At 47.6% G+C, this 14,004-nt stretch overlaps 1 protein-coding gene across 2 annotated transcripts in view; it reads right to left on the minus strand.

Annotated features, from left to right (window-relative positions):
• The window catches only part of LOC110502509 (cGMP-inhibited 3',5'-cyclic phosphodiesterase 3A), a 219,865-nt gene that overhangs the window by 21,114 nt on the left and 184,747 nt on the right, over window positions 1-14,004 (minus strand). For both annotated transcript variants that reach the window (XM_036960080.2, XM_090213263.1), the window contains exons 6-8: window positions 2,877-2,950; window positions 2,088-2,230; window positions 797-934 (exon numbers count right to left, since the gene is read on the minus strand). In XM_036960080.2, coding sequence (XP_036815975.2) covers window positions 797-934; window positions 2,088-2,230; window positions 2,877-2,950 — 355 coding nt within the window. The remainder of the gene's footprint in view (window positions 1-796; window positions 935-2,087; window positions 2,231-2,876; window positions 2,951-14,004) is intronic.

The following is a 14,004-nucleotide window of genomic DNA, read 5'->3' on the forward strand; positions in this document are numbered from 1 at the left end:
CAGTAGCTGGTCTCACCTGGTTACATCTCACCTGACTAGGCTGTACAGTAGCTGGTCTCACCTGGTTACAGCTCACCTGACTAGACTGTACAGTAGCTGGTCTCACCTGGTTACATCTCACCTGACTAGACTGTACAGTATCTGGTCTCACCTGGTTACATCTCACCTGACTAGACTGTACAGTACCTGTCCTCACCTGGTTACAGCTCACCTGACTAGGCTGTACAGTAGCTGGTCTCACCTGGTTACATCTCACCTGACTAGACTGTACAATACCTGTCCTCACCTGGTTACATCTCACCTGACTAGACTGTACAGTACCTGTCCTCACCTGGTTACATCTCACCTGACTAGGCTGTACAGTAGCTGGTCTCACCTGACCAGGCTGTACAGTAGCTGGTCTCACCTGGTTACATCTCACCTGACTAGGCTGTACAGTAGCTGGTCTCACCTGACTAGGCTGTACAGTAGCTGGTCTCACCTGGTTACAGCTCACCTGACTAGACTGTACAGTAACTGGACTCACCTGGTTACATCTCACCTGACTAGACTGTACAGTAGCTGGTCTCACCTGGTTACAGCTCACCTGACTAGGCTGTACAGTAGCTGTCCTCACCTGGTTACATCTCACCTGACTAGACTGTACAGTATCTGGTCTCACCTGGTTACAGCTCACCGGACTAGACTGTACAATAACTGAACTCACCTGGTTACATCTCACCTGACTAGACTGTACAGTAGCTGGTCTCACCTGGTTACAGCTCACCTGACTAGGCTGTACAGTAGCGGGTCTCACCTGGCTGAGGATGCGGCCACATTTGCCCTGGGTCTTCTCCATCAAGCTGAAGATGGGGAAGTTCCATTGGTTGAGGTGGCTCATTAGGGGCTCCAAGTCCTCCATCACTAACGGCTCCGGGGCCAGCTGGGGCTTTTCCTACAGAGGCCATAGACATGTTATAAGCCTTTATAATGTCTTTATGAACCTTTATATTGTCTTATTAAATATCAGAAAATGTTCTCTCTCTCTACTGTAGGTCATAAACATGTCATAAGGGGGTCAGACATAGATGACTGGTGGTGCCAATCTACTGTAGGTCATAAACATGTCATAAGGGGGTCAGATATAGACAGCTGGTGGTGCCAATCTACTGTAGGTCATCAACATGTCATAAGGGGGACAGACATAGATGGCTGTCTGTGCCAATCTACTGTAGGACATACACATGTCATAAGGGGGCCAGACATAGATGGCTGGTGGTGCCAATCTACTGTAGGACATACACATGTCATAAGGGGGTCAGATATAGACAGCTGGTGGTGCCAATCTACTGTAGGTCATCAACATGTCATAAGGGGGTCAGATATAGACAGCTGGTGGTGCCAATCTACTGTAGGTCATCAACATGTCATAAGGGGGTCAGATATAGACAGCTGGTGGTGCCAATCTACTGTAGGTCATCAACATGTCATAAGGGGGTCAGATATAGACAGCTGGTGGTGCCAATCTACTGTAGGTCATCAACATGTCATAAGGGGGTCAGATATAGACAGCTGGTGGTGCCAATCTACTGTAGGTCATCAACATGTCATAAGGGGGTCAGATATAGACAGCTGGTGGTGCCAATCTACTGTAGGTCATCAACATTTCATAAGGGGGTCAGACATAGATGGCTGGTGGTGCCAATCTACTGTAGGACATACACATGTCATAAGGGGGTCAGATATAGACAGCTGGTGGTGCCAATCTGTGCACTGAATGTCATGTTGTTAAGAAATGAACTTTTGTCTTCTGAGGTGGTTGTGCCTCTGCCTGAGGAATAAGCCAATAATAACCCTCAAATCCAAATCTAGACAGCCAGCTCCACTGTATTTGATCATTATTCACCTGTAATCGTGGACTGAATTACACCTGGGACACAAGGTTGGTGCAATTAATTATCAGGTGGAACAGAAAACCAGCAGTATTCCCGGACCTCATAGGGTAAGGGTTGAATACCTCTGGCCTAAAAGATTTAGACCTAGAAGTGTGAAAACTAGGGCTCTAGAAAACTAGAGCTACCTCTATGGTTGCTGTGGCTGTTTCTCACCTCTGCAGGTAGCATGATGAGGTTTTGGGGGGTGTTTTTGCCCCCTTCTGCGTCCCCCTCCTCTGTTGGCGCTACGTCGCTGCTGTCGCTGTGGTTGGCCTCGTGGGTACTGTCGTAGTCTGACGATGCCACCACCTGATCCTCTGATTGGGGTACAGAGAAAGCGTTACCATGGAGATGGGACAACACCTTCAACGCATTCAACACTGCTGCAAAACACATCACACCTCTCTGTTGTGAGACAGGATCAGCCTGGTATCAGATCTGCTTGTGTTGTCCTCCCAACTAACTCCTATGGTCATTGTCTCACCATGGAGACAGGATTCCCACAAAGCATTCAGCACTGCTGCAAAGAATCCAATATTGCTACAAAGCATTCAGCACTGCTTCAAAGCATTAAACACTGCTACAAAGCATTCATCACTGCTGCAAAGCCTTCAACCCTGCCGCAAAGCATTCAGCACTGCTGCAAAGCACACACACACACGTAATATCCACTCTGGGACAGGAGTATCCATTTCATACAATCATTGTCCTCTCTAGCACAGTTCCTGTGATGGACGCATAACCAGGCCAGAGCAGTACAATACAGCTTGGCTCAATGATGTGGAAGGAAAGGTAACACTGGCAGAGATGACAAGCTAAACGATAGAAGAAGGTTGGCAAAACCAGTGGACAGAAGAGTCCATGAGTACAGTACTCGGCTCAATAGTTTGTAAACGGTAGTGGTGTGGAAGGGGAAGGTAGCACTGGCAGAGATGAGAAGCTCAGTTAAAAGGATGGTTGTACCTGTCCGGTGTATCCTGTCCCCTTTGTCCATGGATCCCTCCCCATGGCTCAGCTTTATGTACGGTCTCCCACAGCTGTGGTAAAGGAAAGTTAGAGGTCAGAGGTCAGACAGAAGTGAATATCTTTTCATCAAGTACATCTATCAATGAATGGCGCTAGCTCTTAGATATTGTGGGCACCTGAATATGCCTTATTAAAACACTGGCCTGAGAAACGTTTTGATGTGTACTGTACAGTGTGTCTATGACATACAGTGCTTTCGAAAAGTATTCAGATCCCGTGGCTTTTTCCACATTTTGTTACATTACAGCCTGATTCCAAAATGGATTAAATAAAAAAAAAACTCAACAATCTACACACAATATCCCATAATGGCAAAGCAAAAACAGTTTTTTAGACATTTTAGCAAAGGTATTAAAAAAATCAACATAAATACCTTATTTACATAAGTGTTCAGACCCTTTGCTATGAGACTCGAAATTGAGCTCAAGGTCCTTGGTCAGGGAAAACCAGACTGAAGCCACTCCTCAGAAGAAGGCACATGACAGCCCGCTTGAAGTTTGCCAAAAGGCACCTAAAGACTCTCAGACCATGGGATATAAGATTATCTGGTCTGATGAAACCAAGATTGAACTATTTGGTTTGAATGCCAAGCGTCACGTCTGGAGGAAACCTGGCACCATCCCTACGGTGAAGCATGGTGGTGGCAGCATCATGCTGTTGGGGTGTTTTTCAGCGGCAGGGACTATGAGACTAGTCAGGATCGAGGGAACAATGAATGGAGCAAAGTACAGAGAGATCCTTGATGAAAACCTGCTGTAGAGTGCTCAGGATCTCAGACTGGGGCGAAGGTTCACCTTCCAACAGGACAACAACCCTAAGCACACAGCCAAGACAATGCAGGAGTGGCTTCGAGACAAGTCTCTGAATGTCCTTGAGAGGCCCAGCCAGAACCCGGTCTTGAACCTGATCAACATCTCTGGAGAGACTTGAAAATAGCTGTGCAGCGACGTTCCCTATCCAACCTGAAAGAGCTTCAGAGGATCTGCAGAGAAAAATGGTGGAAACCCAAATACAGGTGTGCCAAGCTTGTCATCAATTCCAAATAACGATGTGACATCACTTGATCAACTCTATTCTACGGCCCAGATTCTATTGTGTTCTAAAGGAGTCAGTTAGAAGACGTGAGGAGAACCATTTGAGTCAAAGGAACAATCGTTTCATCATGCACATCATGAAATCAAGTTAATATTTCCCAGCTCTCTCTCTCTCTCTCGCTCTCATTCTCTCTCTCGTATTGCTTGGTCAGACTGTTCCATCCAACAATCTCTGTAATCTCTAAGCAAACTCATACCACAAAACAAACTGAAAATGCTGAAATTCAACATGACTTCAGTGAAGGAGCAAATATGAATAACCCCCCCCACACACACAAACAAGTGTTGAAAAAATGAGTTTGTTGTCTGTGGCTCCAGCTGTCAGTTGGTCAGACAGTTTACTGGTTTCCAACTGGGCTGTCCACCCAATAAAATTAGCATGGTTTCCTAGTGGGCTGTCCACCCATTAAAAAGAGCATGGTTTCCAACTGGGCTGTCCACCCATTAAAAAGAGCATGGTTTCCTACTGGGCTGTCCACCCATTAAAAAGAGCATGGTTCCTACTGGGCTGTCCACCCATTAAAAAGAGCATGTTTTCCTACTGGGCTGTCCACCCATTAAAAAGAGCATGGTTTCCTACTGGGCTGTCCACCATTTAAAAAGAGCATGGTTTCCTACTGGGCTGTCCACCCATTAAAAAGAGCATGGTTTCCTACTGGTCTCTTTTTGTTTCAAGATTTATGATGAGACTTTGGATTGAGTTGACGGCAACATCCAATTATTTGGATAATGGTGTCTTTAATTGGTGTGGGACTAGTCACTGTCTGCGCAGAAAACTGAACTCTCCAATTCTTCAAAATTTCATTAAAAGCAACAAAATTAATTTAAAGCTCTTTTAGCCCCCAAACCGCCTGTCCCTCCCAACCGCCTGTCCCCCCCATCCGCCTGTCCCCCCAACAGCATGTCCCCCCCATCCGCCTGTCACCCCCAACCGCCTGTCCCCCCCATCCGCCTGTCCCCCCCAACCGCCTGTCCCCCTCAACCGCCTGTCCCCCCCAACCGCCTGTCCCCCCCAACCGCCTGTCCCCCCATCTGCCTGTCCCCCCAACAGCATGTCCCCCCCATCCGCCTGTCCCCCCCAACCGCCTGTCCCCCCCAACCGCCTGTCCCCCCCCAACCGCCTGTCCCCCCCAACAGCATGTCCCCCCCAACCGCCTGTCCCCCCCAACCGCCTGTCCCCCCCAACCGCCTGTCCTCCCCAACCGCCTGTCCCCCCCAACCGCCTGTCCTCCCCAACCGCCTGTCCCCCCCAACCGCCTGCCCCCCCCAACTGCCTGTCCCCCCCAACCACCTGTCCCCCCAACCGCCTTCGTAGCCGACCACCTGACCCCCTGACCCCCCTTCCCCCTGACCCCCTGAAAATAACGGACTAACTGTTTCCCCCTGCCAAACTTTCAAACATGTTTTATTCCACACCTGCTAGGCACACACACACACACACACACACACACACACACACACACGCACACACACGCACACACGCACACATACACACGCACACATGTAGCACACACGCACACACACATACACTGGATTGACCGTGCAAACTGCAACACATCAGCGCTGTCTTTGTTGTGTGCTCAGGGTCATTAGGCTAAGGGTGGGCACCTACCCCCTGACTGAAACATTTCCTCAGAATGAGACACACTACAAGCCTTTGTGCCCTGTGTAACACCATGCTTTAAGGGGCTAATCTACACTTTAAACAATAACAAAGTGCCCTCCCCGCCACTATTTCAGTAAAAAGCTGAAGGCTAGAGAAATGTAACCAATCTCAAATTCATAGACGGGCACTATGAATGCAAGGACCGAGAAATTACAGTTTTCAACCATGTTTTGAGGGTAAACAGTCCAAAAATAGATGTAGCAACAGCCCCTTTAACTGCTGTCACTTCCTCTACTCCAGGTTCTTCAGCATTTGGGAGGAGCTATTCTACCTTAAACCATCTAAAATGCATCAGACGGCAGCTGAGAGATGTGTTTAAGAGGTTTCTGGTGTCCTCAAAGTAACTTTCACTTTGGGGTTGGATGTATGTTCAGGGAAAATAATACTATAAAGTTCTGTATTGTATATTCTTACTCCAATCAGTTTGTGATCTGTCTGAGAGGGAAAGCTTCGTTGGGTTGTTAGTCCGTGTGGTTCAGCTCTGCTTTGTTTTCAGCCTTGGGCCTAGATTCAATACGGACCACGGAAGATCCGCGTTATAGCGAGATTGATATTTAAAGGTCGCTTTCGATTAAGCCGACATACGTAGCATTTACCGTGAATGTGGTCTTGTGAATGAGGAAATATTGATTTAAAAAGATAAATAGCCTTAAAGGGGGAGGGGGTAGATTGAATCTAGCCCTTAGTCTTTGTGTATAACTCAATGTGGTCTAAGACATTGAGTCAGTCAGTCAGTAAGTAGTTTGTTTGGGTCTGTTTGGTTCTAGTCAGTTAGTCCATAGTTTATTTGGTTCTAGTCAGTCAGTCGGTAGTCTGTTTGGGTCTGTTTTGCTCTAGTCAGTCAGTAGTTTGTTTGGTTCTAGTCAGTCAGTAGTTTGTTTGGGTCTGTTTGGTTCTAGTCAGTCAGTCAGTAGTTTGTTTGGGTCTGTTTGGTTCTAGTCAGTTAGTCCGTAGTTTATTTGGTTCTAGTCAGTCAGTCAGTAGTTTGTTTGGGTCTGTTTGGTTCTAGTCAGTTAGTCCGTAGTTTATTTGGTTCTAGTCAGTCAGTCAGTAGTGTGTTTGGTTCCAGTCAGTCAGTCAGTAGTTTGTTTAGGTTTGTTTTGTTCTAGTCAGTCAGTCTGTCACGCCCTGACCTTAGAGATCCTTTTTATGTCTCTATTTTGGTTTGGTCAGGGCGTGAGTTGGGGTGGGAATTCTATGTTTTGTGTTTCTATGATTTTCTATTTCTATGTTTTGGCCGGGTATGGTTCTCAATCAGGGACAGCTATCGTTGTCTCTGATTGCAAACCATACTTAGGTACCCTTTTTTGTGGGACGTTAACTTTGTTTGATGGCACATAGCCTTAAGCTTCACAGTTTGTTTTGTTGGCGTCATTTCGAATAAAATAGATAATGTCCCCCCCAACCGCCTGTCCCCCCTCCCGCCTGCTCACCACCCTGCACCTTGGTCTAGTTCTTTTAACGGCCGTGACAGAACTTCCCACCACCAAAGGACCAAGCAGCATGGTCAGAGGTATGAGACAACCTGGGAGGAGTTAGAGAGGTGGTCGGTCATCCCAGGGAGAGTGCCAGAGCCCGCCTGGGATTCTATGGAGCAGTGCGAAGAGGGATACCGGAGAATGGAGTTGGCGAGACGAACACAGCTAGCAAGGAAGCCCGAGAGGCAGCCCAAACACTTTTTTGGGGGGGTGGCACACGGGGAGTGTGGCAGAGTCGGGTTGGAGACCTGAGCCAACTCCCCGTGCTTACCGTGGCGGGCGTTGTACTGGTCAGGCACCATGTTATGCGGTGGTGCGCACGGTGTCTCCAGTACGCGTTCTTAGCCCGGTGCGATACATCCCAGCTCCCCGCATCTGCCGGGATAGGGTGAGCATCCAGCCAGGACGAATGGTGCCAGCCCTGCTCTCCAGACCTCCAGTACGTCTCTACGGCCCAGGATATCCTGCGCCGGCTCTGCGCACTGTGTCTCCAGTGCATCTGCACAGCCCAGTGCGTCCTGTGCCTGTGCCCCGCACGTGCCGGGCCAAAATAACCATCCAGCCAGGACGGGTTGTGCAGGCTCCTAGCTCGAGACCGCCAGTGCGCCTCCACGGCCCAGTGTATCCGGTGCCTCTGCCAAGGACAGGGCCTCCTGTATGTCTCTCCAGCCTGGTGAGTCCTGTGCCTGCGCCTAGAACTAACTCTCCTGTATGTCTCCCCAGCCTGGTGAGCCCTGTCGCAGCTCCACGTACCAGACTGCCCATACGTCTCCTCCCTCCAGTGATGATACATTGCACAAAGCTTCCAGTGATGATCCATGGCAAGAAGCCTCCAGTGATGATCCATGGCAAGAAGCCTCCAGTGATGATCCATGGCATGAAGCCTCCACTGATGATCCATGGCATGAAGCCTCCCGTGATGATCCATGGCACGAAGCATCCAATGATGATCCATGGCACGAAGCCTCCAGTGATGATCCAGGACAAGAAGCCTCCAGTGATGATTCAGGACGAGAAGCCTCCAGTGATGATTCAGGGCACGAAACCTTCAGTGATGATCAAGGGCACGAAGCCTCCAGTGAGTAGTCATGGCAGGAAGCCTCCAGTGATGATCCATGGCACAAAGCCTCCAATGTTGATCCATGGCACGAAGCCTCCAGTGATGATCCAGGACAAGAAGCCTCCAGTGATGATCCAGGACAAGAAGCCTCCAGTGATGATTCAGGAAACGAAACCTCCAGTGATGATCCAGGGCACGAAGCCTCCAGTGATTATCCATGGCACGAAGCCTCCAACGACAGCCTCCAATCCGGAGCCTACAACGACAGCCTCCACTCCGGAGCCTCCAGCGACGACCGTCTCCAGTCCAGAGCCTCCAGCGACGACCGTCTCCAGTCCGGAGCCTCCAGCAATAAAAGAGAAAATGTACGCTCACCAAGCTGCACCTTGGTCCAGTTCTTTTAACGGCCGTGACACAGTCAGTAGTTTGTTTGGTTCTAGTCAGTCAGTCTGTCAGTAGTTTGTTTGGTTCTAGTCAGTCAGTCAGTAGTTTGTTTTGGTCTGTTTACTTCTAATCAGTCAGTCAGTAATTTGTTTGGTTCTAGTCAGTCAGTCTATCAGTAGTTTGTTTGGTTCTAGCCAGTCAGTAGTTTGTTTTGGTCTGTTTGGTTCTAGTCAGTCAGTAGTTTGTTTGGGTCTGTTTGGTTCAAGTCAGACAGTCAGTAATCTGTTTGCTTCTAATCAGTCAGTCAGTAATTTAACACACACACACACACTTGTCGCACTGATGCGCTGTCTGCTGGACCTGCACCGCACGGCACTGAGGTCTAGCCACTTGTGAGCTAAACAGGACTAGACAATCATCTGACCACACACACACACACACACCTGCCTATTAGCAAGCAGCAGTAGGACAAGCCATGGTAACATTAGATAGGAGACTAAATACTCTCCTGTAGCGAACTGAGTTTTTGTACTGTGTGTAGTTGGACCTTAAGGAACCTTCTATGGAACAGTATCAGTCTAAAGAGCATCATTAGTCTCTGACATACAGTTCTTTGAAGCACCATTCAATTACCAAACTGTTTTGGTTTCCCAGGACCTACAAGAGTTAGGGGTGAGATGGAGGAAGAGCAGGACGGGAAATGGAGGTATCACTGTAAAAAAAAAAAAAATCTAGTTGTTTCAACAAATTATTATTAAGTAACTGGTTCCACAGACTTGTTAATTTACTGAACTTTTTGATCAAAGTGTTACCTGAATTTAAAAACTTTTAATTGTCTCACGGCGAACCAAAAATCTCAAATTTGGACTCATCAGACCAAAGCACAGATTTCCACCGGTCTAATGTCCATTGCGCATGTTTCTTGCCCCAAGCAAGTCTCTTTTTATTATTGGTGTCCTTTTAGTAGTGGTTTCTTTGCAGGAATGCGACCATGAAGGCCTGATTCACACAGTCTCCTCTGAACAGTTGATGTTGTGTCTGTTACTTCAACTCTGTGAAGCATTTATTTGGGCTGAAATCTGAGGTGCAGTTAACTCTAATGAACTTATCCTCTGCAGTAGAGGTAACTCTGGGTCTTCCTTTTCTGTGGCGGTCCTCAGGAGAGCCAATTTCATCATAGCGCTTGATGGTTTTTGCGATTGCACTTGAGGAAACTATAAAAGTTCTTGAAATGTTCCCGGATTTACTGAGCTTCATGTCTGGAAGTAATGATGGATTGTCATTTTTCTTTTCTTATTTGAGCTGTTTTTGCCATAATATGGACTTCGTATTTTACCAAATAGGGCTTTCTTCTGTATACCACCCCTACCTTGTCACAACACAACTGATTGGCTCAAACACATTAAGAAGGAAAGAAATTCCACAAATTAACTTTTAACAAGGCACACTTGTGAATTGAAACACATTCCAGGTGACTACCTCATGAAGCTGGTTGAGAGAATGCCAAGAGTGTGCATAGCTGTCATCAAGGCAACGGGTGGCTACTTTCAAGAATCTCAAATATAAATATATTTTGATTTGTTGGACATTTGTTGAACACTGGTTTCTACATGATTCCATATGTAGCGGCAGGTAGCCTAGTGGTTAGAGCGTTGGGCCAGTAACCGAAAGTTTGCTAGACTGAATCCCCGAGCTGACAAGGTAAAAAAATCTGTAGTTCTACCCCTGAACAAGGCAGTTAACCCACTGTTCCTAGGCCAGTTAACCCACTGTTCCTAGGCCGTCATTGTAAATAAGAATTTGTTCTTAACTGACTTACCTAGTTAAATAAATGTGTGTTATTTCATAGTTTTGATGTCTTCACTATTATTCTACAAGGTAGAAAATAGTAAAAAAATAAAACAAAAAAACACTGAATGAGTAGGTGTGTCCACACTTTTGACTGGTACTGTATGAGACAAGATGAGCAAACACATCATTTTACGTTGACTGACTTTTTGCCTAAGTTTTCTCAAGTTGGAGGCAACTAGTTTGGGGCAACTAAACATTTTAAGTCAGGTAACACTTTAACCCGAAAAGTTGTGTAAAGTAAAAAAAAAAAAACATCTGTGGAACTAGTAACTTTAATAACTATAATGGAGGATGGATGAGGGGAAAGGCAGGGAAAGAACAGAAGGGTCTCTATTGTCTAATACATTCCGTGCTTCAACCTTACCCTCAAATCTGTAGGATCTTAATTGTGATATTACCATCACGGTTTTTCCTCCTTCATTTTCCATCGTGTCAGCATTCAGTAACGGACTAATTTAAGCAGAAATAACGCCAACTTTGAAGCTTTAAAGCTATATGCTCCTTATCAGTGCAACCAATCTGGATGTGGTTCTGGATAGGGAGGCCCTCCTACTTCCATTCAGTTGAATACCTTTCTCCCGCTGCACTAAACACACGCACGGGCACGTAGACACACACACGGGCACGTAGACACACACACGGGCACGTAGACACACGCACGGGCACGTAGACACACGCATGGGCACGTAGACACACGCACGGGCACGTAGACACACACACGGGCACGTAGACACACACACGGGCACGTAGACACACACACGGGCACGTAGACACACACACGGGCACGTAGACACACACACGGGCAAGTAGACACACACACGGGCAAGTAGACACACACACGGGCACGTAGACACACACACGGGCATGTAGACACACACGGGCACGTAGACACACGCTCTGCACAGCACTGCTGTTGTTATCTTCTCCACATCTGGAGCTAGTGTAGGTAGTAGGTTGATTACTGGAAGAAGGTAGACGGAGTAGCTAGATTACTGGAAGTAGCTAGACGGAGTAGCTAGATTACTGGAAGAAGGTAGATGGAGTAGCTAGATTACTGGAAGTAGCTAGACGGAGTAGCTAGATTACTGGAAGAAGGTAGACGGAGTAGCTAGATTACTGGAAGAAGGTAGACGGAGTAGATAGATTACTGGAAGTAGCTAGACGGAGTAGCTAGATTACTGGAAGAAGGTAGACGGAGTAGCTAGATTATTGGAAGAAGGTAGACGGAGTAGCTAGATTACTGGAAGTAGCTAGACGGAGTAGCTAGATTACTGGAAGAAGGTAGACGGAGTAGCTAGATTACTGGAAGTAGCTAGATGGAGTAGCTAGATTACTGGAAGAAGGTAGACGGAGTAGCTAGATTACTGGAAGAAGGTAGACGGAGTAGATAGATTACTGGAAGTAGCTAGACAGAGTAGCTAGATTACTGAATGTAGGTAGACGGAGTAGCTAGATAACTGAATGTAGGTAGACGGAGTAGCTAGATGACTGAATGTAGCTGGACGGAGAAGGTAGATTACTGGAAGAAGGTAGACAGAGTAGCTAGATTACTGGAAGAAGGTAGACGGAGTAGGTAGATTACTGGAAGTAGCTAGACGGAGTAGCTAGATGACTGAATGTAGCTGGACGGAGAAGGTAGATTACTGGACCTAGGTTGATATCGGAGTAGGTATATTACTGTATTTAGGTAGATTACTGGATGAGGTAGATTACTGGAAGTAGGTATATCACTGGAAGTAGGTAGATTACTGGATGTAGGTAGATTACTGGAAGTAGGTAGATTACTGGATGTAGGTAGATTACTGGAAGTAGGTAGATTACTGGATGTAGGTAGATTACTGGATGTAGGTAGATTACTGGATGAGGTAGATTACTGGAAGTAGGTAGATTACTGGATGTAGGTAGATTACTGGAAGTAGGTAGATTACTGGATGTAGGTAGATTACTGGATGTAGGAAGATTACTGGATGTAGGTAGATTACTGGATGAGGTAGATTACTGGAAGTAGGTAGATTACTGGATGTAGGTAGATTACTGGATGTAGGTAGATTACTGGATGAGGTAGATTACTGGAAGTAGGTAGGGGGTAAACTGCGGCTGAGAGAGAGAGCTGCCAGTCTGCTGGGGTAAACTGCGGCTGAGAGGGGGGGGGGGGGGGTGCGGGGAGTGTGTGCACGTCTGTGTCTCAATGTGTGTGTGTGTGTGTGTGTGTGTATGTGTGTGTGTGTACGTCTGTGTCTGAATGTGTGTAAGTTGTGTGTGTGTGTGTGTGCACATCTGTGTCTGTGTGTGTGTGCATGTGTGTGTGTGTGTGTGTGTTTGGGAAGGGGTTGGGGGGTTGCTTGTAGAGTTCAATCAGAGTTTATTGTATGCCTCAGAACATTTAGAGAAGCAAAGGGCAGGAACTTATGAGAAATCACAGACCACATAACGATTATTCTTTCCTATCCTATCAAAGGAGGTTAATTTAACGTCATATTTTCGGGAAGGGTTGTTTGTGACAACGGGTGAGTGTGTGGGGGGGGGGAGGGTTGTTTGTGACAACTGGTGAGTGGGGGGGGGGGGTGAGTGAGAGGAAAACGGACATAAAGTACCTTTTTTTTGTTAAAGAACTGTGTCTAATGAAAAATATATCACATTTGTGGGGGGGGGGGGGGGGGGGGGTTAAACTTGTCCTTTCAGGTTGTCTGAGGTTGTGTGAATGTTAGAGGAGGCCCATCAGGCTTACTTGGAGGCTTTAGTGTGTGTGTGTGTGTGTGTGTGTGTGTATAGTATGACTCACTCTCCAGTCTCCTCTAACCACTTAGGAAGTGAAGTGCATCGCCTGCAGACTGAGGCTGGGTGAGGCAGGGTGAGGCAGAATGAGGCAGGGTGAGGCAGAATGAGGCAGGGTGAGGCAGAATGAGGCAGGGTGAGGCAGAATGAGGCAGGTTGGGGCAGGTTGAGGCAGAATGAGGCAGAATGAGTCAGGGTGAGGCAGAAGGTGCAGACTGAGGCAGGGTGAGGCAGAAGGTGCAGACTGAGGCAAGATGAGGCAGAATGAGGCAGAATGAGGCAGGGTGAGGCAGAATGAGGCAGGGTGAGCCAGAATGTGCAGACTGAGGCAGGGTGAGGCAGAAGTTGCAGAGTGAGGCAGGGTGAGGCAGAATGAGGCAGAATGAGGCAGGGTGAGGCAGGGTGAGGCAGAATGTGCAGACTGATGCAGGGTGAGGCAGAATGTGCAGACTGATGCAGAGTGAGGCAGAATGTGCAGACTGAGGCAGGGTGAGGCAGAATGTGCAGACCGAGGCAAGGTGAGGCAGAATGTGCAGGCTGAGGCAGAAGGTAAAGACTGAGGCAGGGTGAGGCAGAATGTGCAGACTGAGGCAGGGTGAGGCAGAATGAGGCAGGGTGAGGCAGAATGTGCAGACCGAGGCAAGGTGAGGCAGAATGTGCAGGCTGAGGCAGAATGTGCAGACTGAGGCAGGGTGAGGCAGAGGGTGCAGACTGAGGCAGGGTGAGGGAGAATGAGGCAGAATGAGGCAGGGTGAGG

Source organism: Oncorhynchus mykiss, chromosome 2 (assembly GCF_057628025.1).
Source record: "Oncorhynchus mykiss isolate SJ-2025 chromosome 2, ASM5762802v1, whole genome shotgun sequence".
Lineage (NCBI taxonomy): Eukaryota > Metazoa > Chordata > Actinopteri > Salmoniformes > Salmonidae > Oncorhynchus > Oncorhynchus mykiss.